The sequence below is a fragment of the Xiphophorus hellerii genome, chromosome 22, assembly GCF_003331165.1.
Source record: "Xiphophorus hellerii strain 12219 chromosome 22, Xiphophorus_hellerii-4.1, whole genome shotgun sequence".
Taxonomy (NCBI): domain Eukaryota; kingdom Metazoa; phylum Chordata; class Actinopteri; order Cyprinodontiformes; family Poeciliidae; genus Xiphophorus; species Xiphophorus hellerii.
Genome location: NC_045693.1, coordinates 13,938,825 through 13,961,679, shown reverse-complemented (window position 1 = coordinate 13,961,679; position 22,855 = coordinate 13,938,825). Strand labels below are relative to the sequence as shown.

At 36.5% G+C, this 22,855-nt stretch overlaps 3 protein-coding genes across 4 annotated transcripts; 2 read left to right on the top strand and 1 right to left on the bottom strand.

The window, feature by feature from the left end:
• Window positions 1-2,269: 2,269 nt before the first annotated feature.
• LOC116713362 (sperm flagellar protein 1-like) lies at window positions 2,270-12,558 on the top strand. Its single transcript, XM_032553506.1, has 7 exons — window positions 2,270-2,370; window positions 7,469-7,635; window positions 7,754-7,865; window positions 9,185-9,315; window positions 11,008-11,080; window positions 11,202-11,307; window positions 11,719-12,558. The coding sequence occupies exons 2-7, from the start codon at window positions 7,509-7,511 to the stop codon at window positions 11,806-11,808; spliced, it is 639 nt and encodes a 212-aa protein (XP_032409397.1). The 5' UTR covers window positions 2,270-2,370; window positions 7,469-7,508; the 3' UTR covers window positions 11,809-12,558.
• On the top strand, window positions 2,329-7,395 carry LOC116713361 (sperm flagellar protein 1-like). The gene is made up of 6 exons (XM_032553505.1): window positions 2,329-2,532; window positions 2,651-2,762; window positions 4,098-4,231; window positions 5,882-5,954; window positions 6,081-6,186; window positions 6,544-7,395. The coding sequence occupies exons 1-6, from the start codon at window positions 2,358-2,360 to the stop codon at window positions 6,634-6,636; spliced, it is 693 nt and encodes a 230-aa protein (XP_032409396.1). The 5' UTR covers window positions 2,329-2,357; the 3' UTR covers window positions 6,637-7,395.
• A 1,576-nt stretch (window positions 12,559-14,134) lies between the features above and the next one.
• On the bottom strand, window positions 14,135-22,620 carry erlin1 (ER lipid raft associated 1). 2 transcript variants are annotated; one of them, XM_032553498.1, is made up of 12 exons: window positions 22,506-22,620; window positions 21,551-21,679; window positions 20,975-21,056; window positions 20,648-20,694; window positions 20,476-20,537; window positions 20,254-20,379; window positions 20,064-20,137; window positions 19,831-19,889; window positions 19,616-19,707; window positions 19,443-19,532; window positions 19,287-19,366; window positions 14,135-16,737 (listed from the first exon to the last, which is right to left on the bottom strand). In XM_032553498.1, exons 2-12 carry the CDS (start codon window positions 21,661-21,663, stop codon window positions 16,558-16,560), a joined length of 1,005 nt encoding a protein of 334 aa, XP_032409389.1. In that variant the 5' UTR covers window positions 21,664-21,679; window positions 22,506-22,620; the 3' UTR covers window positions 14,135-16,557. The 2 variants fall into 2 exon arrangements, with proteins under 2 accessions (XP_032409389.1, XP_032409390.1); XM_032553499.1 differs by lacking the exon at window positions 19,287-19,366.
• Between the last annotated feature and the right edge of the window lie 235 nt (window positions 22,621-22,855).

The following is a 22,855-nucleotide window of genomic DNA, read 5'->3' as shown; positions in this document are numbered from 1 at the left end:
TGATTGAAAGTATCATCTGTTCTTTTTCATGGAAATGTAGATGTTTTTTGAGAAACTGAGTCAGGCCTTCCTGTTCTTCTTGGTCAGCAGTGGTTTTGGCCTTGGGAATCTCCCATAAAAGCCATTTTTTCAGTTTTTATCTTATCGTTAAATTATGCACACTGAGCTTGAGTCAGGCAAATAAGGCCTTCAGTGCTTTAGATGTAATTATGTGTTGTTTCGGGAGCTCCTGATCAGTCTTCAGAAAGTTCACTACTCTCTATGTTTTCTCCATTTGTTTATGGCGGTCCTTATTATGAAGAGTCAAAGCAATCTTTTCCAGATTGATAGATGTGAATGACGTTGTGTCTCATTTGATCTTGAATAGTCCAGGTGCCATCGCAATAAGATCTTTCTGTAATGCAGTCTTCAGATTCTCATCTATAATATCTGTGAGACACAAAAGGCAAATTGTGTCAACATGCAATCAATACCACTTGAAGGAGTTAGGAAGAAGAAAAAAACAACAACTAAAAACTACATTAAAGCAAAGCCAATTTCTTACCAAACAACTCAATGTAGACCTCCTGCAGAGTGTGCACGCTGCAGAACTGGTTCAGTTTATGGTGAATCTTGTTGAAAATTAGAGTTTTGTCATAATCAGCTGTGTAGTTCCTAACAATATCCACCACTGAAAACACAGATTCACACCGTTAAAGATGGTCAAATTAATATCAGAACTGGGAACAAAACTGCTTTTCATTCAGTCACATGAATGTTACGTGGAAATGCTGTCTAAATTTCCACAATCTAGAACAGTCAGCTTTTGTTTCTTATCTTTTAGAAAGTTATGTCTTTTGTAACACCAGACAAAACGAAACCATCGTAAAACATCATGTGGTTTTTGCTGCTTCTCTGAATCCATAATTTAACACAAATTCACAATTATAAATAGGATACAAACAAAATCTTATTTTGTTTCCTCTATTTACATCTGGTTTGTGGACCTCCTGAAATATCTTGCTTCTTGACCAGTTTATTTATTTATTTATTAGCTTTTTCTTCAAGCATAATTTTCCTTCATTGCGTCAGTCAGGCGTTTTGATTTTCCACCACAAGATGGCGACAAAATAACAAGGCATTTCAGGAATGTGACTGTATTAAACAACTGAATGCTATAACCAAGAAACTTTTGTGTTTCAAACTGGCCCCGAAAATAAAAAAAATTAAAATAAAATAAAATAAAAATTCTGAATAATCAAATAATTGAGAGGCCACTTTGACGACCGTATGAATGCTTCGTTTGTTAATGTGACTGTTTTTGTAATGCAACTAAAACATGTTGGTAATTGTGCTTACTTTTTCGCATCAAAATAATAAAAGATACTCGTAAAAAAAAAGAAAAATGGCACAGTTCTTTAGGCTGACCTGGGAGGTCAGTTTAAGATGTTAATTTCCAGGATATTACATATCAAATGGGCGGAGAACTGAAGACGTTTCCTCTGAGCTTGGACGCTGACAATGACAGAGTCCGTCCAACAGAGCAACATGACACATTCTGGCTATTTTATATGGATTTTCATCTCCTCATGTGGTAAGCAAAATTCCTTTCTTTGTTTCTTATATTCTTTTGTTTCTTTTATTCTTTTTTTTCTTCTCTCTTTCTTTCTTTTCTCTTCCCTTATTTTGTTCTTCCTTCCTTCCTCTTTTCTTCTTTCCTTTATTTCTGTTTTTCGTTATTTCCTTTCTTCCACTATAAATCTGTAAAAACCATCTCTGATACTCATAGGTGTAATTGCCGGTAATGTGAAGAATTTGCCTCATGTGATAAAGTACCAAACAGCGACACCTCAGAGGTTGCAGGGCATGCCTCTTCCAAACGATGTTGCTGCTGCACACAAGGTAACAAACTTTACATCCTACCCAACAAGTACCTTTTAAAAAGTTCCCATCTTGAGCTAAACACACTGTTTCTTCACTTTGTGAAGAAGAGCAAGTAAGAATACTTTAAATCTCTCTTCATCCTGGTATTTGTGTCTATCATGTGGGTTTTATATTACAGCATCAGTAGCAGAGGCGTTATAGCTCCGCAAGCTGCTCTGTAATGCACCATTCAGCACTATGATTGGCTCTTTATCCATTGTGTAGCTTTTCATTATAATTTCAGTTTCTATTTATTTTTAATCAAAATAATCAGATATTTCTTGTGTCATGATTGTAATTCTTAAATATATCTCGCAAATATCTGCAACCACAGTGATGGAAAGATTGTGCCTTCATTTGAATTCCGTTTAAATAAATCACTCAAACTATTTATTCCTTCGTGTTTTCATTCAGAAGCCATTTGTTTGGGTTCAAAAGTGGTTACTTAGCAACCTATGAAACAAACACATTACCAGACAGAGCTAATTGTTTTACGCTCAGAGATGTGTATGGTTCTGGGAATGGATCGTTTACTTAGTGAGAAGGAAGAGCGGGAAACGCTTACCTGGATAGATAAAATACCTTTCTCCAGGTCCAAAAAAAACGTCAGCAGGGACTTCAGTGATGGAGGTAGATCTTGTCTTGTGTCTGTAACTGCTAGTCGATTGTTTATTCAGTTTGTATATGTCAGTTTGTGTTTTTATTGACTTGGGTACTCTGTGTATCTACATGCTGGACCCTCCTGCAGTGATGGTTGCGGAGATTGTTAAGCATTATTTCCCAAAGATTGTTGAGGTTCACAACTATATTGCTTCCTGCAAGACGCAGCAGAAACGCAACAACTGGAACCTTCTCAAAAAGTAAGACGATCCGCAGCTTTGTATTTTATTACATCTGATTCCTGGGAATTATTTCTGGTATTCGTCTATCAGGGCCCCGATGAAGGTATGACTAAAATAAAATTTGTACTAGTAGTAGTAGTAGTAATAATCTTGTATCATTATATTGTAAAAATACCCAATAATAGCAAGTTTTAGTTTATTAGTAATGACCTCAAGATTAGTATTAAAAACTGATGTTTCCATGTTTATGGTTCTATTCATGGTGACAAGGTTCACAGAACAATTGGCCCTCAGCACCATAGATTACCCATCATTTATTCTTGTTATGTTGAAACATTTATGGTGTGTTTGATGCTGAAAAGCAAAATCTTCCCATACTAACCAAAGCACACAGTTATAGTGTCCCATTAGCTTTTAGAATATCCAGCAGCTTCAGGCTTGTCATTGCAGGACAAAAAAGATTTTTCCAAACAACTGGTAATTTAAAAAAAAAAAAACAGCCTGGGGACCAGTGGCTAAAACAAATGGGGCTTTGTCATTTATATGAAGCCGGAATTTATTGTCATGTTCCGTGTTTTTCTGTGTGTTTATTTTGAGTTTCCTGTGTCTCTGAGTCTTCGTGTTGTCCTGTCTTCCCCTTGATTGCTCCCAGGTGTTTCTCGTTCCCCAATTACCTCCTGTGTATTTAGTCTCACCTGTGTCTCTGTGTGTTGTTGGGTCCTTGTCTATGTGTCCTGTCCATGCATGTAGCCTGTTGCTACCAGTGCTGAGCACTAGCATTCTGCTCAACTGTGCTGCCAGGTTTTGTGGACTTTGGATATTGTTTGAGCCTATTTTCACCATTAAATCACCATAATCATCTCATCCTGGGTCTACTGCGTCTGCCTCGCCACCCTTCACCACACCAGTTCATGACATTTATTGATCATAGATTAAATTGTTCATTGCTCCACTTTAGGCATGAATATAAAATTTTAAATATGTTTTATAAGAACTGATAGAAATGTCTTCAAAAGTGAAAAAGCGCCAGTCTGTCGCAGACGAGTTTTACTTATTTTTACAAATTATAAAAAAGACAGAAAGACTGGTCTTCAGGTAGTGGACTGGTTTTCTATGCAATGCAAATGTTAAGCTAAATGTTTTTTCTGTGCCTTTTCATCAAGTCATCAGAAAACACCAACATGCACTCCCTCACCCACATCCTGGTAACTGGAGTTACACACAGCGAAGAACAAATTTATGAGCCCCTACTGTAAACTTAGCTGTCCATGTGGGCTCATTAGTAAATTGCATGCCGTTTGCTTTCGACTTATTTTTTCTGTAGTAGAAACATATGTTTCTCTGTATGGTCAGGAAGGTGTTTTCCAAGCTGGACTTTTATGTCTCAGAGGACATGGTGGAGAAGATTGTTTCAAGCACTCCTGGTGTGATACTGCCAGTGCTGTTGCTCCTCAAGGAGAAGATAGAGAAGAAACTGACATTTTCAGGTACTATCTTAAATCTTCTATTGCATCATTAATGTGGTTTTCAAGGTAGCAATTCATCACAAGACAGAGATGAAGAAAAATTACAAAACTATCATAACAAAAATTTAATTACACAAGCTAATGTGCTGATTTCAAGTAAAGTGTGATGACTCTGCTGACTTCCTGAATGCCATATATGCAGGATTTAAAACTTTAATGGGGTATGTTGTGGAAAATGTTAGATGACACTGCCCAAAATGTTTCTATTTTTGTCTTTTTGGTCTGAAAAGTGTAATTTTAGACTTTCTAATGTGGTGCTATACTCAGCTTAACTCAAAGTTTATTTATAGAGCTCTTGTAAAAACAATGGAAGTTGACCAAATGGCTGAACAAGTCAATAAATGCAAACTTTACAACTGCAAACAAAGCTATGATCGTTGCGAGCAGTGTTTACTCTTTACAAATGATGTGGATAAATGAATTTGAAAATAAGCAAATTTACTTTTAAAAATATATCAAGTAGAGAATAATATTATTTGGAGTCCAAATCAGGCTTAAAATCTTGTTTTACAGGTGTTAAACTAACAAGAAATTTTTTAAATATAAATATTCAGAATAATATATATTTTATCTGTTCCTTTTGCTAAAATTGTTAGAATGTTATTTTATAAACTCAAGTGGAAATAAAATATGTAAAAAAGACCATATTATGACCCACTAGGTCATAAAAAGAAAAACTCCCAGTATAAAAACTAAACACACTGTGGATTTCTAGTGTCTTTATTTTACATGACAATTCAAATAAAACCACTCAGCTTAATATTCTGATAAAACAAACAGGTCCCCACTAGTCTGTTGTCACTAGTGATCACATACCACCCTGTGAAATAAAGTAAGAAAAAGTTTTGAAACAAAAAAAACATTTCCTAGAAAAAAATCTGGGATTAATGAAAAATATGTAAAGAAAAGGGAAACATGATTTAAAAATAATAGATATGAAAACAAAAAATCAAGATTAAGAAAAATATAAATTTTAAGAGGTTTTTATGTTGAGCTGACCAATCAGTACAATCCGTTTTTCAAATGGCCTTTCTGTGTTTCTACAAACTCTTTACCAATTTCCATCACTGCTGTTTCTAGCTCTATCGTGGTTTTTAAATCTATTGTCTTGCCAATCCTGAGATCACTGGTCGTCCTGACAGCCCCCCTCATATAGCAGCTGCCTCCTTTGAAGACACCAGACCAAAGTCTGATTAGAAAACGCCACAGCATGATGATGTGAATTGGGGATATGCGTCTCTTCCGTTTCCTACACATCGTTTGCCCCAGTAAGCTCACTCTGTGAAGCTGACCTCAGACCACTGCCCCCTCCCTTTAATACTCTCTTGTTTTCCACTTTCATCTGCACCCATCCTCTATCAGCAAGGGGAGCTCGGGTCTCTTTATCAGCTCCTAACATCCAGGTGGTCCTTATCAAGCAGTGAGAGCTCAGCACTGTTGACTGAAAGACAGATTTTCTCTCTCTGTCCTCTTATCTGACATTGTCTGTTTCCTTTTGTATTCCTCATTTATTTGCTAACCTCTTTACTTTCAGTTATTATGCTCACCAGATTTGTCAAATTGAATCTCTTAAGATTTCTTTGCTTTTGTTGTGTGCTTATTTTTTGTTAGATGTAGAAATTCAAAAGGCCGAAGCAGAAATTGTGGCTGAACTGGAAAAGATGAAGATTACAGAGCCAACAGTGTATGGGAAAACTGTTACTTTGAATTGAACCTAGAAGTTTTTTGTTTTTAAAAAAATCAGTTGCTCTATTTGTGATGACGATTAGAATAAACCAACATTTGGCTTGTTCATTTTTGTATCACAAAGGAAACCGCATCAAGTGATATATTTCACAGAGATGAGCCTTTCAGCAACCCGGCAAGTCATACTGGAAAAAGAACTTCAGATTGAGGAACTTCAGGATATTCTGAAGGTACACTCATGCAAGCTCATTTCAATTCAAACTTCTGACTAGTGAAACATCTGCAAAAACATCCATCTTCCTTTATAATGCTCTGTGTGAGGGGAAGCTTGCTCATGTTGCTGCACAAGTGTGTGGAGGCGGGCATGTGTGTGTGATGTGTCACACCCTATGTCAGCAGCAGTCTGAGTCGCCACCGGCTCAGCGGATTTAAACCTTTTTGTTGATCTTTTTCCACATCTGTTTAAAATGAACATAGAAAGCAGAATGGTGACCTACATTTCCAATTTCGCCTTCTAGTTCATTTTTCCTTAGGTAACCTACCTCCAGACTGACATTTTTTCTCTCTCTCTGTTTTCATGTACTTAGAACCTCTGGGTGAAAGTGAGCACGTTGGAGGAGCTCATTCAATTGAAGGACAAGCGCATTGAACATCTGACAAGTCTTTCAGAGATGTATTAAACTAAAATAATGCTTGCCAGTCCGTGAGTCACCTCCGGCTATTTTTTTTTTTCTTTTGCCACATCGGTATTTGTTTTAAGATGTAATTATTAAAGAACAACTACCGTACATGTCCATCCTTCCTTTTATTCTATATTCTAAACATATTTGGATATAAAACATTGTACACCAAGATGCAAGTTTTTGATAACATTTCATCTTTTAAGCTTTTATGTGACTTCCATACACGTGACCATATATTTATATGTGGTCACGTGTGTATGTTAGTCGTATGTGACTATTTCTGTCTACAATGTGGGGTTGTGAGGACCACTGCTCCTTGTGGCGACATTTTCTTGGTCCCCATGAGGGGAAATGGTTTGTGACTAGGGTTTATGGGTCTGTGATGGTTAGGTTGAGGGTTAAGGTAAGTGTTAGGCTGTAGAAAATGAATGGAAGTCAATGTATCGTCCCCACAATGAAAACACAACTATGTGTGTGTGTGAAGTTAAATCAAAGGATGATTCAATGCAGCATTTAAGGATGCATATGCAACCTGATCATTGCAGCCTTTTTACATTTTTCTCTAAATCAGTTTTCTATATCTGTTTTTCAGATAAGTTGTGCAAAAGTAAGCAAAAGTCCTAAAATAGTTATTCTGGTGTCATTTGTTACATTACATAAACATCCCATTTTATACTTCGCAATTGTCTGCAACCACGGTGATGGAAAGATTGTGCCTTCATTTGTATTCCATTTAAATAAATCACTCAAACTATTTATTCTTTCCTGTTTTCATTCAGAAGCCATTTGTTTGGGGTTAAAAGTGGTTTCCTAGCAACCTATGAAACACATTAGCAGACAGCTAACAGCCAATTGTTTTACGCTCAGAGATGTGTATGGTTCTGGGAATGGATCGTTTACTTAGCGATAAGGAAGAGCGGGATACGTTTACCTGGATAGATAAAATACCTTTCTCCAGGTCCATAAGAAACGTCAGCAGGGACTTCAGTGATGGAGGTAGATCTTGTCTTGTGTCTGTAACTGCTAGTTGATTGTTTATTCAGTTTGTATATGTCAGTTTGTGTTTTTATTGACATGGGTTCTCTGTGTATCTACATGCTGGACCCTCCTGCAGTGATGGTTGCGGAGATTGTTGAGCATTATTTCCCAAGGATTGTTGACGTTCACAACTATATTACTTCCTGCAATACGCAGCAGAAACGCAACAACTGGAACCTTCTCAACAAGTAAGACGATCCGCAGCTTTGTATTTTATTACATCTGATTCATGGGAATTATTTCTGGTATTCTTCTGTCAGGGTCCCGGTGAAGGTATAACTAAAATAAAATATGTTAAAAATAAATAAATAAATAAATAAATAAAAATAATCTTGGATCATTATATTGTAAAAATACCCAATAATAGCAAGTTTTAGTTTATTAGTAATGACCTCAAGATTAGTATTAAAAACTGATGTTTCCATGTTTATTGTTCTATTCACGGTGACAAGGTTCACAGAACAATTGGCCCTCAGCACCATAGATTACCCATCATTTATTCTTGTTATGTTGAAACATTTATGGTGTGTTTGATGCTGAAAAGCAAAATCTTCCCATACTAACCAAAGCACACAGTTATGGTTGTCCTATTAGCTTTTAGAAAATCCAGCAGCTTCAGGCTTGTCATTGCAGGACAAAAAAGGTTTTTCCAAACAACTAGTAATTTAAAACAAAACAAAAAAGCAAAACAAAAAAAAAGTCAACCATGTTTTTTTTTTTTGTTTGTTTTTGGTTTTGTTTTAAATCCTTTCCATTTTTCTCACTGTCCATAGTAGATAGTAGAAATGTGAAGTTGTCTCCTTGTTAAGGAGACAACTTAACATTTGTTAAGTTTGTTAAGGCATTTGTTTTAGCCAGTGGCTAAAACAAATGGGGCTTTGTCATGTATATGAAGCCAGAATTTATTGATCATAGATTAAATTGTTCATTGCCACTCTGATCAAATCCAAAACATTACTCATGAATATAAAATTTTAAAAATGTTTTATAAGAGCTGATAGAAATGTCTTCAAAAGTGAAAAAGCGCCAGTCTGTCGCAGACAAGTTTTAAAAAACAAGTTTTACCTCCATCTATCCATCCATTTTCTTACACCCTTTTACCTAGTGGGGTCGAGAGATACTGGTGCCAATCTCCAGATAACGTTCAGGGCAAGAGGCGGGGTTCACCATGGACAGGTCGCCAGTCTGTCGCAGACAAGTTTAACCCATTTTTACAAATTATAAAAAAGACAGAAAGACTGGTCTTCAGGTACTGGACTGGTTTTCTATGCAATGCAAATGTTAAACTAAATTTTTTTTCTGGGACTTTTCATCAAGTCATCAGAAAACACCAACATGCACTCCCTCACCCACATCCTGGTAACTGGAGTTACACACAGCCAAGAACAAATTTATGAGCCCCTACTGTAAACATAGCTGTCCATGTGGGCTCATTAGTAAATTGCATGCCGTTTGCTTTCGACTTACTTTTTCTGTAGTAGAAACATATGTTTCTCTGTATGGTCAGGAGGGTGTTTTACAAGCTGGACTTTTACGTCTCAGAGGACATGGTGGAGAAGATTGTTTCAAGCACTTCTTGTGTGATACTGCCAGTGCTGTTTTCCCTCAAGCAGAAGTTAGGGAAACTGGCGTTTTCAGGTACTATCTTAAATCTTCTATTTTATCATTAATGTGGTTTTCATGGGAGCAATTCATCACAAGACAGTGCCATCCATTCGCGGGTTTAGCAGCTTCAGAAGGAACAGTGATGAAGAAAAATTACAAAACTATCATTAGGTTGATGACAAAAATGTAATTACACAAGCTAAAGTGCTGATTTCAAGCAAAGTGTGATGACTCTGCTGACTTCCTGCCATATATGCAGGATTTAAAACTTAAATGGGGTATGTTGTGGAAAATGTTAGATGACACTGCCCAAAATGTTTCTATTTTTGTCTTTTTGGTCTGAAAAGTGTAATTTTAGACTTTCTAATGTGGTGCTATACTCAGCTTAACTCAAAGTTTATTTATAGAGCTCTTGTAAAAACAATGGAAGTTGACCAAATGGCTGAACAAGTCAATAAATGCAAACTTTACAACTGCAAACAAAGCTATGATCGTTGCGAGCAGTGTTTACTCTTTACAAATGATGTGGATAAATGAATTTGACAACAAGCAAATTTACTTTTAAAAATATATCAAGTAGAGAATAATATTATTTGGAGTCCAATTCAGGGTTAAAAACTTGTTTCAGAGGTGTTAAACTAACAAGACATTTTTTAAATATAAATATTCAGAATAATATGTATTTTATCTGTTCCTTTTGCTAAAATTGTTAGAATGTTATTTTATAAACTCAAGTGGAAATAAAATATGTAAAAAAGACCATATTATGACCCACTAGGTCATAAAAAGGAAAACTCCCAGTATAAAAACTAAACACACTGTGGATTTCTAGTGTCTTTATTTTACATGACAATTCAAATAAAACCACTCAGCTTAATATTCTGATAAAACAAACAGGTCCCCACTAGTCTGTTGTCACTAGTGATCACATACCACCCTGTGAAATAAAGTAAGAAAAAGTTTTGCAACGAAAAATCATTTCCTAGAAAAAAATCTGGGATTAATGAAAAATATGGAAAGAGAAGGGAAACATGATTTTAAAATTATAGATATGAAAACAAAAAATCAAGATTAAGAAAAATATACATTTTAAGAGGTTTTTATGTTGAGCTGACCAATCAGTACAATCCGTTTTTCAAATGGCCTTTCTGTGTTTCTACAAACTCTTTACCAACTTCCATCACTGCTGTTTCTAGCTCTATCGTGATTTTTAAATCTATTGTCTTGCCAATCCTGAGATCACTGGTCGTCCTGACAGCCCCCCTCATATAGCAGCTGCCTCCTTTGAAGACACCAGACCAAAGTCTGATTAGAAAACGCCACAGCACGATGGTGTGAATTGGGGATATGCGTCTCTTCCGTTTCCTACACATCGTTTGCCCCAGTAAGCTCACTCTGTGAAGCTGACCTCAGACCACTGCCCCCTCCCTTTAATACTCTCTCGTTTTCCACCTTCATCTGCACCCATCCTCTATCAGCAAGGGGAGCTCGGGTCTCTTTATCAACTCCTAACATCCAGATGGTCCTTATCAAGCAGTGAGAGCTCAGCACTGTTGACTGAAAGACAGATTTTCTCTCTCTGTCCTCTTATCTGACATTGTCTGTTTCCTTTTGTATTCCTCATTTATTTGCTAACCTCTTTACTTTCAGTTATTATGCTCACCAGATTTGTTAGATTGAATCTCTTAAGATTTCTTTGCTTTTGTTGTGTGTTTATTTTGTTAGATGTAGAAATTCAAAGGGCCGAACCAGGAATTATGGCTCAACTGGCAGAGATGAAGATTACAGATCCAACAAAGTATGGGAAAACACTTTGAATTGAACCTAAATGTTTTTGTTTTTATAAAAATCAGCTGCTCTACTTGTGATGACGATTAGAATAAACCAACATTTGATTTGTTCACTTTTAAATCACAAAGGAAACCGCATAAAGGGAAATTTACCCCAGAGACGAGCCTTTTAGCAAGCCGGAAAGTCATGGTGGAAAAAGAACTTCAGGTCCTGGAACTTCAGGATATTCTGAGGGTACAATCATGCAAGCTCACTTCAATTCAAACTGCTGACTGGTGAAACATCTGCAAAAACATCCATCTTTCTTTATAATGCTGTGTGTGAGGGGAAGCTTGCTCATGTTGTTGTGCAAGTGCGTGTGTGTGTGTGGGTGTGTGTGTGTGGGGGGGGGGGGGGGTGCGTGTGGGTGTGTGTGTGTGTGTGTGTGATGTGTCACACCCTGTATCAGCAGCAGTCCATGAGTCGCCATCGGCTCAGTGGATATAAATTTTTTTTTTTCTTTTTCCACATTGGTTTAAAAAGGACGAAAAAAAAAAAACAGAATGGTGACCTACATTTCCAATTTCTCCTTCTGGTTCATGTCTCCTTAGGTGAACTACCTCCAGACTGACATTGTCTCTGTTTTCTGTTTCATTTTGTACTTAGGACGTTCAGGTAAAAGTGAGGAAGTTGGAGAAGGTGATTCAATTGAAGGACAAGCGCATTGAACATCTGACAAGTCTTCTACCAAAGTAAAATACAGCTAACCTGTCTGTGAGTCACTACGGGCTCAGCAGACAAAAACCTTGGTGGTTTTTTTTTGTCTTTTGCCACATCTGTATTTGTTTTAAGATGTAATTATTAAAGAATAACTGCATGACCATTCTTCCTTTTATTCTATATCATTTCAAACACATTTGGCTCTAAATTATGATAAATTATTTTTTTTAAATATATAAGTTATTAGATACTGTATATGCAAAACTTATTTGCAATATTATAAATGTTTTATTTTAGCTCCTTTCTTCCCATTACCATTTAAAAAAAACAATTCAGTATGAGACAACCACAACCTTAGGAAATCCAAAATGAAGTTTCCAAATAATGATTTAGTTTCTTAAGGGAAAAAAAATATCCAAATAATCTGACTGGTTGTCCCAAAATTAAAATACTAAAGATTTTTATGTAACTGGCAATTAGTCATATTATGTTGCTGCAGTCCCATTAATTTTGCATTATTGAGAGCTTTGGACATAAAAGAAGAGTCAAAGCAATCTTTTCCAGATTGATAGATGTGAATGATGTGTCTCATTTGATCTTGAATATCTTTAGGACACAGTTGAAATTCAGGTGTAGCAATTTATAGCAGAAATATTGTGCAGTTATTAGAAAAAGCCAAATCAGACTCACGATCTAAGGGATGTGCAACTGAGTCGGATCACTTTTTCAAAACTGTACATTTTTGTGCATGTTCAACAATGCAATTAAAAAAATATCTTCATATTACAGGTCTTGCAGTAATTTGTTTCTATGTAATTTCCCCCTGGATGTGTGAGCAAGCGGCTCTTGAACCTTTGACAGGAAAGCAAACTAGTTGCAGCTGTAGGTTTGTATGAGTCATTTTCTAATTAAACTGACATTTTCAAGAAAACAGTATCTAAGTGTGAAAATGATCCAAAGATAGAACACGATTCTTATTGAAGTCATTTTTACAGTTCAGTGATGACCTTTCAGAATAAATCAGTTCATTGATCAGAGATGACCAAATATAGTCAAGTGTTCCTCATCCTGCAGTCTAAAAACAAACGGTTCTTTCAATTGAAAAATGTGGTTTATCTTTTTTTCTGATGGATTTTATCCAATTAACATTATACTGGAAAGTCAGGTTAGCTTCTGAGCTTCACTGTGGAATATGAAATTGTGACCAGCAGGGTGGGGATTTTTTTAAAAGTCATGTACAAGATGCACCAGAACACAGACTGAGTAGTACACAATAGTTTAACAATTTCCTTAAAACATTTCTCTTTTAAAAACATGACTTCAGGCCAACTACTCGGTCCATGGAAAGAAAAGGTGACATGTGAGGTAAGGCCAACTCAATTATTCCAAAGAAAAACAAAAACATGCAATGCAAAAGAAAACAAATTAGTAAATCAAACAAACAAACAAAAAATAGTAATTTCAATAATACACAACAAAGACAAAATGTTAAAGAAAACACTTCAAGCAATGGAACAAATAGTTGTTGTCCAATTTCAGAGTCCTTTCAACAGGGCCAGAGGAGTCAGCCCAAACAACCACCGGCAAGACAAGACAGATTCCTAGATTCTCAACTAGATTAAAAAGAAGCTGATGTAGGAAAATGAAATGGGATCAAAAAGGAGCTAAGAATCTGCAAACATTTAAAATGCTTTAAGAACTACTGAAGATCTCAAAATAAAGACTTTTTAGTGTTTTAAACAGGATTTACTGGCCATTGATGCAAATTGAAGTCAGCTAATGTTACAGACGTGGTCACTTATTTTACCATAAAGTCCATCCAAACAACATGCAGAACCGAGAGAAATTGGACATATTCAACTTCAGCATCCTTTCAAAAACTGCATATCTTTCATACACAGTAACCCCAAAGTTTGACTATTTCTCACCAGCTTCCTCTATTTGCTAAATATTTCCTACATGTATAAGGCTGGCTGTCTTTGTTCAGCACACTGTAAACTCACCATCTGCTGGCACTGAGGAGTACTACACCCTGACCACCCACCCATCAACCAACCCACACACACACACACATCAAACCAGACAGGAGAGGTACCAAAATAGGTTTTATTATTATTATTATTTTTTTTTTTTTTTACATAAGAACATTGTCAAAACTGGAAAACATGTTTGCATAAAAACCTTTTAAAACAAGAAGACAATGTTTCAATTTCACAGATTGTACAAAATATTAACAAAAAAAATAAATTTCATAAGTGAATCATACCCCTCCTTTTGCATCAACATTTGAACCCGTCACCAAAGCAATGCAGAGCGTAGAGGTCAGGTAAACGAGCATTAGTAGTGTCCACTGCGAGCTGCGTTTTCAGTCAACTAGAATCCAGGTGGTGCCATTTTTTAGTTTATAGGACTAACTAAATGTTTCAGTCTGTGAGTGTATCTCTGGGAGTGACCCCCTTTAATAATTAAGGCTTGAATTCTGTATAGCAAAAGATGATTAAAGTTAAAGAAGCCTAAAGTGAAAGAAAAGAATAACAAACCCAAAAACCCATTAAATTCTAGCACCAACTTGCAATTTCAGCCTTTATCTTGAAATGAAGCTGCTTGTTCCTGGGACTAGATTAAAATTAAATTACAATCAAACTGAACAAACACAGTTGTGTTGAAAATAATAGCAGTGCAACATCACTAACTAGATCAATCACTGTTCTGGGTGAAAGCTAATAATTTGCTGGCAGGTGTAGTGGAGTAATAGAAAACCAACAGAGACAACAGCCATGAGTGTTCATGTTACTGAGTCATTAATTATTAATTAAGAGAGCAGCCCTTGTTTAAGGGCAGAAGTTGCGGGCTTTCAGTTTGCAGGTATGAAATATTGGTCAATGGAACCTGAGTACAACAGAAATATTTTCATAGTAATTTGATTAAAAAGTTGACTTGGAAAAAAGGAAACAGTGTGTTAAATGGTGGCTGCTTTGCTAAAATGATCTTAAATGCTTTATAATTGAACCCAAAACCAGAAAGATGTGGACAAAGAGACAAAACAGTTAACCACCAAACACTTTCCTAAGCTGAGGAGGCTGGAATACGTGACCACAGGAACCAGAAGTAGACTCCAGATGTGAAGCACTTAGGAACAATGATGAACAACTAAATATTATTCCAGCGAGTCAAAGAGACCTCAAGAATTTTCTTCAGTTTTTGCATTAAATGTTTGAGTTTGAAGATTCTAATATTCCCTTAGCCTCACTTTCTGTAGAGTTATAGCAAGTTCGATTATTTTTGTTCTCAATAGTAATTGAGAACAAAAATAATAATTCCGATGAATGGAAAGCAAAGTTAAGGTTAAAAACGTTCCGTTTTAAACCCACTGCTTATATTTTGAGCACAACTGTATGTTTAACAGCTTATTACTAATCAGGAGCTGTGTGTTGCCATTAGACCCTGAAAACCCATCAACATTACAATCATCAGCAAATTATCAGAAGTTTCCAGTCAAGTTTTAAGAGCAGAGAAAGTAAACAATGACAAAATTGGAAGATTTACGCAATTAATTCAACCTCAACAAAACCTTATCCTCACAATATAGACAGCTACTGTGAGTTGACTGCATACAAAAAGGTGTTAGGTGCAATCAAACATTCACCATCAGTCGTTCAGTTTAGGCTTGAATACAATTTTTTGTTTTACTTTTTCTTTTTTACGTAAAAGCAAAGCGTTGCTGAATAATAAATCAAACAATGATTAGAATAAAATAAAACGTCCTGAGAATTTACATTTAATTATATCTGAACAAGCTGTATAAGGAGAAAGTCATGGGTTCTATTTATCTGAATTAAAAAAACAACAAAAGAAAATAAAACATGCATAGCCCTGTTAATCAAAACCAAACAAGCATGCCGACATCCTGACAAAACAAATTCCCACACCTCTACTGATTTACTCCCTGTTAAGCATCTTAATTTAGTTTCATAAAACAAAAAATATGAGTTATGTCCCTTTTCCTTCACAGTAAGTGTCACAGAAAGTCAGCAAACCAACAGATTACAAAAAAATCATCCATAAAAATAAAGCAAACAGCCAACAATCTGATTTATCCACTACTCTCCTCCACAAAGCTTCAAGATCTCTGAGTCAAAGGAAGATTAACAGCTGGGATTATTTTTATTGTATCTTTAATGTTGAAACATCTGTATTCAACCAGACTAAGTGTCAAAACTTCACCATGAGCAGCATGGGACATGAGGCGTTAATCAATTGGTTCTCAGGCGTGGATTAAGAGAGCACAGCTAACCACTAACTTGTTAAAAGAAAACAAATGGCACAGATGACTTTAATTACTTAGAAACCGTCTCCATCAACTTAATTAGTGTCACCAGTCAAGTTTCAATGTAGCTAAACCAGAGGTTGGAAAACCAGTAACTCATGGCGATCACAAATCACAGCTGCTGCACATATGTCATGAAAATGGCTCCAAAAGCAAAGTTAAACGCTGCACTGATTTAAAAAAAATAAAAAAATTAAAATAGGAAAAAAAAAGCAGGTGTAAGTACTTTCTGTCACCTTCCCAGACATAAAGACGGCATCGTTCTCTTTCCTAGTAAGACTCACACTGTATCCCAAACTCTTACTTTTCGCTTTCTGTCTCTTTGCCATGTAGATTTAAGACTGAAGTGTGCTGTTCACCAAACTAGCGGCAAAGCAACACATGTTCAGTGACAAGATCGCTTTGCATCAGGTCGTCCTGCCCTGTGCAGAGGCTCAGCTGTGGACTCACTGAGACTTTTACTTGGCTTTAGGCAGTTCTGGTTCAGCGTTGTGTAAAATAGGCGAGGGCACGGGTTTAGTGGCGCCGTTCGTCCCCTCCACAAACATGTTAGGAATGTCCTGGCCAAAGTAGATCTTACTGTTGGCCGCTATGGCCTGGTACTTCATGAGCTCCAGGTATTCCGGTGTCAATTTCAGCTGCAAAGATTTAGAAGAAAAACAGCTTATTATTAATGCATATCATCTCATGAAAATACTAGCGTGTCTCTTAGCACGACATGGCTGAAAATAAACCCAATACAGGTGTTGGAACAACTTGAGCTGGTTCTGTTGGATCTCAGTGCAGCTTTTGACACTGTTGACCATGACATATTACTGAATCGACTAGAGAGTTGGGTCGGACTCTCCGGTCCAGTGCTTAACTGGTTTGAATCCTACATAAAGAACAGGGATTTCTTTGTTTCAATTGAAAACTTTTCATCAAAGAGGTCAAAGGTCACATGTGGGGTACCCCAAGGTTCAATCCTAGGACCCCTTTTATTCAATATTTATATGCTCCCACTAGCTCAGGTTATAACAGGAAATAATATTAGCTACCATAACTATGCAGATGACACACAGCTCTACATTACGACGTGACCAGGTGACTCAGAGCCCATCCAATCACTGAACAGATGCTTAGAACAGATAAATGTGTGGATGTGCCAAAACTTTCTCCAGCTGAACAGAAACAAAACTGAAGTTATTATTTTTGGACCTAAAGAGGAACGATCTAGAGTCAATGCACAGCTTCAGTTATTACAACTGAAAACTAGCGATCAGGCCCGAAACCTGGGAGTAGTGATGGACTCTGACCTGAACCTCCAGAGCCACATAAAGACAGTTACAAAGTCGGCCTTCTATCACCTGAAGAACATTTCCAGGATTAAAGGACTAATGTCTCAGCCAGATCTAGAGAAACTCGTCCATGCGTTCATCTTCAGTCGTATTGATTATTGCAACAGCGTCTTCACAGGTCTGTCCAACAAATTAATCAAACAGCTGCAGCTAATCCAGAATGCTGCTGCTCGCGTTCTCACTAAAACCAGGAAGATAGAGCACATAACACCAGTTCTAAAGTCCCTCCACTGGCTCCCTGTAGCTCAAAGAATAGACTTTAAAATACTGTTGTTAGTTTATAAATCACTGAACGGCTTAGCACCACAATACATTAAAGATCTGCTTTTATTGTATCAACCTTCCAGACCTCTCAGGTCTTCCGGTTCTGGTCTGCTCTGCATCCCCAGAACCAGAACCAAACGAGGAGAAGCAGCTTTCAGCATCTATGCACCACGAATTTGGAACAAACTTCCAGAAAACTGTAAAACAGCTGAAACACTGACTTCTTTTAAATCTCAACTGAAAACCCACCTGTTTAGAATTGTATTTGAAATGTAATCAATTACAAATTTATTGATGTAACTTGACTTAATGATTGATTCTATATTGCATTGTGATTCTGTGTTTGTTATGATGTAAAGCACTTTGAAATGCCTTGCTGCTGAAATGTGCTATACAAATAAAATTTGATTGATTGATTGATTGATTGAGAGGGTGGGAGGAGTTAATAACAGGTTCAGGATCTGACTCAGCTGAGGAGGATAATTTTATGGGTAATCAAAACGTCACATTTCTAGAGGATAAAAAAGGTAGGAAGAGGATGTGAAGGCTTTTTTCTATAAATTGCCATCTGGCCTCATTTATCAAATATAATATTCAGTCTTTAAATATTCTGTCAGTCAGATGGTATAAACTGAATCCTGTCCGCACAGCAGCTTTGTGCTTATTGACAAGTCAAATAAGTCTTTCATTAATTAATTGAATAAAAAATTTAACTTAATTTGATAAAAAGAAATAGAAAATATACATTTTCTTCACACATAATGATATATTTAAAGCATATGTTCTTTTTTATCATTATGGCTCACGACTAAAAAAAATGCTAAATTCAGTCTCAGGAGAATAATACTTGAGATCAATAAAAAAAATATTATTATTTTTTAACAGGAATGTTAAGGCCTAACCCTGACTGTATGCAGGCATGTGACTGGAGAGTTGAGTGGAAGGAAAAAGTAGAAAATGGTGGAGAAGCATCAGGGATAATCAGTTTTAAGATGATTGTGAAGCAAAGGCCATCAATTGGAATATATGCATGATTGAATCAGTTTTTGTAAAGTTTATTTACACAAAAATTAACTGAATTGAATCAAAGAGTTTTAGGGAGGCTCCCAAGGTGTGGGCGGGAGCTGGAGACGTTACCTCAAGTGTTATCACACAGACATGAGGAAATGAACTAACGCCATCACACTTCTGCATTCCTGAACGCAAGACAACGTCACAAGCATCTAAACTGAAATTCAAGTAAATTTTGTACTTTATTTAGAAATCAAGGTCCCAGAATTTAGATGAGGAGCGAAGAGGAACAGAATCCAAGTTACATGAGGCCCGGTGTGAAGTTTTCAGTCAGTGAAGAAAAACAAATCTGTTTTATTAGTTTTATGTTTAATTCTGAGAAACTGAATTTTGGGATTTCATTAGTTGCAACCCATACTCATCAAAACAAGAAATAACCGTAAGAAATATTTCACTGAATCTATATTATCCATAGTTTTCCTTTTTTTAGTTTTATTAGCGACAAAAATTAGCTATTCAATGATATTGTACTCCATTGGGATCCCACTGTAGAAGTGATTTATTCATCTTCTTACCTTGTTTGCTTCTGCAGATTTGGCAGCAGTGTAGTATTCTGCATCAGCCTTCGCCTTCTCCCTTGCCAGGAAAGCAGCGTCTAAAACAGAGAAACGGTTTTAAAACCATCGAAGACGTCACAGAAACTTCTGAGAATCTCATCACGCGATGCTAACCTTCTATTTCAGAAATCTTCTTCTCCGTCTCTTTCTCCATGACTTTCTGCTTGTACTGGATCTCTGCTACTTGAGCAACCTTTTGAGCCTCTGTTGGGTAAAACAGGGAAGAAAACAGTTAACTCTGCACCAAGACATTAGCAGATTCATCTACAGTAAAACAACAGACTTACCAATAATGGCTTTCTTCCTTTCGGTCTCTGCTTCTTTTTCTACCACTTTCTGAGTCTGCGCCGTTATTAACAGGCGGGTCTTTTCAGCCTCCCTGTACATGCACACACAAAAAAAAGTTTTGGAAAGTGTTTTGCCATCATTCATCTGAGAGGATGAGTTAAAAATAAGTAACAGTATTTACTAGAAAATGTGCACTAAATTATTATAAACTCACATGAGTTCAAAGTTTCTCCTGATAGATTCTGGGATCTTTGGCTTGGTAACACGGACTGCCTTTAACCAACAAGTGAACGTAAAGAGGAAAGAAAAACAATATGCGTTGATAGAAAATTGATTATTTTTATAGTATAGTCAAAGTTCAATGATTAATCATTTACCAACTTTGTGTCATGAAGTAGAGAAATGAAGAAATCACAGTTCAAGTAAAGCGTTTTTTGTTTTAAATACCTGAATTGTTAGTCCAGGTGCCATCGCATTAAGATCTTTCTGTAATGCAGTCTTCAGATTCTCATCTATAATATCTGTGAGACACAAAAAGGCAAATTGTGTCAACATGCAATCAATACCACTTGAAGGACTTAGGAAGAAAAAAACAACAACAACTAAAAACTACATTAAAGCAAAGCCAATTTCTTACCAAACAACTCAATGTAGACCTCCTGCAGAGTGTGCACGCTGCAGAACTGGTTCAGTTCATGGTGAATCTTGTTGAAAATTAGAGTTTTGTCATAATCGGCTGTGTAGTTCCTAACAATATCCACCACTGAAAACACAGATTCGCATCGTTAAAGCAAAAACTATGCAGACTAAGGATAGTCAAGTGAATGTCCATGTTAAAAACTTTTTTAACATGTTTTACCTGCTGTAGGGACCAACATGTTAACCACTTCTATCCTGTCAAAATAAATCATCACGCCGCCACTGTGTAGAGAAAGAGAACAGAAAAATATATATATACATTTTCAATAAAATAATTTTCTGGATGTGGGTTTGTTTCCAAAAAGATATTGCATCATTAAGTGTGGGCGTACCTTGTTCCACAAGGCACATTCTTGATCTCATCGGTCTGAAGCGTAGTCTGAAACAGAGACCCAATAATACACATTTTTATAATATCTTATTAAAAGCCCAAATTATTGTAAAGTAACACTAGTGTTGAAACATGTTAACTAAAACAACAATGTAATGTTGTCAAATATGTAAACTGCATGAGTTCATTAATGTTCTTGGAATTATAATTTGTCAGAAATTACATTTTTTATCTTGTAGCTCTGTGATGACAATGTAAATCATAATCATCACTGAAGGACGCAAGACCTTTTCAACCCCTCTACTAAAAATAAAAAAACAGAAATTACCTGCACTGATCTGTATGTGGTGATGAAAGGCAGCATAATGTGATATCCTGGGCCATTGGGAGAGGTCAGCAATGCGCCACCTCTGAAACAAATATAAACAAATGCTTTGGTCAGAATTGACCACATACGTGGACATGACTTGCAATCATCAGGAAATCTCTTAATTACAGTAAAGCTCAACAGGGAACAGACACAGATATTGGTGAATGGCACCAATCACTAGCAGAAGATGTTAACACTAATTAATCAGTTCTGAAATAACAGTTAAATCCAGATCAACAGTTGTGTACGAACTGTTATCCCCCCCCCACACACACACACACACACAGTGGCATCGCATATTCTCGAAAAACAAATGATTGTAAATGACTGAAAAAGTAGTATTTTTATAGTTACACACAATTGCTGATTTAACAATCTAACTTAACAGCAAATCAGAGCTTTTTCCCTTTTAAATATGACAACTTATTTATTCTGACTGATCTTGTAGAAAGAAAAATGCAAAGTCTTGTGATATTATATACTTTAACATTTTAAGGTGTCAAATAAAGCCATATTATTTACACACAACAATACCTGTAGTAAACAGCAAGGTGTCCTTCCTCTATCTTGTGAATAGAGGAGTGCAAAAGGATGGCCATCATCCCTGCCATTGCTGAAAATACTGCCCCTACATGCGGCATCGTCATCCTCACTTGCTGTCACCTTCAGGAAAAGAAAGAAGCATAAACAGTTAACCGTTTGTGTATCACTTAACAATCAAACCATAAATAACAGATGCGTTCAGATACACAGAAACTGTCTGCAGACAAGCTTCCAGCCACTTCCCATTTCTTGGTCAACTATTGCTGAAAGTAATACCAAAAGTCTGATTTTGAAAGGTTTTGATGCAGCTTATGACCTGTAAGTAACACGTTGTCCTGTCCAACCTGTTCAATACACAAGGCAACAAAAAGCTGCAGAAGAAATATTTGAGCCATGAGACATTGATGATAAAGAGAAAGATAAAAACATAGATGTTATTTGTAGATGAAGCCCACAGTTTTAATTTAAACAGACGTAAAAACGGGCCTACAATATCCTTCATTTGCAATTTGGAAATCCCCACTGCACAATTGTTCACCCAGCAAGTATAATGTATCCTATCGTTAAATCAGGTGAGTTCAAGTAAGGCTAGGCTAACGCTAACAAGAAATGATTAGCTTGCAGAATGAGTATAACACTGAAATTGTTAAATATAATTTGAAATAACAGGATAGCACATTTTTACTAAAGCCATGCATTAGTCAGAGTAGTCTCCACAGCAGACAGGAGACGCTGACTGAGCATTAGTTTGATCAGGCTAGCCTGGTAGGCAGACTTAGCTAGCTAGCTCTCATTATCTCTTCGGAAGTCAGCAACTGTCAGCATATTGAGCTTAACGGTAACTTTAGCAGAAAGCTAACAAACTACCTCACCTTCTACATTGATGAAGCATAAACATAATCATGTAAGCGATAAAGTAAACGACTGGCTATTGACATAAATTTACCACAATATCGAACCGTCTCCACCTCTGGTTTTATCTTTCAGCGACCCATCCCCCTCACACCGCCTCCTCCTCCCGCAGCTTTCTGTCAGCGCTCCTGGGCTGGGCTGGGACTTCCGAATCCTTTCTGAGATCCGGATCTTTGGGCGCAGCTCACCTTAAAGAACCGGGTCTTTCGGCTCCTGAACGGCTTTTTCTTCTGTACAACACTTGATGCTTAAAGTGAAAGCGTAAGTATGCAGGTAGAAGTTTGTTTTTCTAAGATGAGAATATTTTTGAGATTGGGTAAGTCTAAACGTTAATAGTTAACCTTTTAACTCCTGAAAGAGTGTTATTGTTTTCATCCTCGGAAA

What these genes read in the sequence shown, in the direction of transcription:
- LOC116713361 (XM_032553505.1), top strand. Translation starts at nt 2,358, where the DNA reads ATGAAACAAACACATTACCAGACAGAGCTAATTGTTTTACGCTCAGAG. An exon ending in AACTGGAACCTTCTCAAAAA is followed by an intron (nt 2,763 to 4,097) that starts GTAAGACGATCC and finishes CTGTATGGTCAG; the next exon opens with GAAGGTGTTTTCCAAGCTGG. An exon ending in AACTTCAGGATATTCTGAAG is followed by an intron (nt 6,187 to 6,543) that starts GTACACTCATGC and finishes TCATGTACTTAG; the next exon opens with AACCTCTGGGTGAAAGTGAG.
- LOC116713362 (XM_032553506.1), top strand. Translation starts at nt 7,509, where the DNA reads ATGTGTATGGTTCTGGGAATGGATCGTTTACTTAGCGATAAGGAAGAG. An exon ending in CAGGGACTTCAGTGATGGAG is followed by an intron (nt 7,636 to 7,753) that starts GTAGATCTTGTC and finishes ACCCTCCTGCAG; the next exon opens with TGATGGTTGCGGAGATTGTT. An exon ending in AACTGGAACCTTCTCAACAA is followed by an intron (nt 7,866 to 9,184) that starts GTAAGACGATCC and finishes CTGTATGGTCAG; the next exon opens with GAGGGTGTTTTACAAGCTGG.
- erlin1 (XM_032553498.1), bottom strand. Translation starts at nt 21,663, where the DNA reads ATGACGATGCCGCATGTAGGGGCAGTATTTTCAGCAATGGCAGGGATG. An exon ending in CATGTTGGTCCCTACAGCAG is followed by an intron (nt 20,380 to 20,475) that starts GTAAAACATGTT and finishes CTGTGTTTTCAG; the next exon opens with TGGTGGATATTGTTAGGAAC. An exon ending in CACCTGGACTAACAATTCAG is followed by an intron (nt 19,890 to 20,063) that starts GTATTTAAAACA and finishes TGTTGGTTAAAG; the next exon opens with GCAGTCCGTGTTACCAAGCC.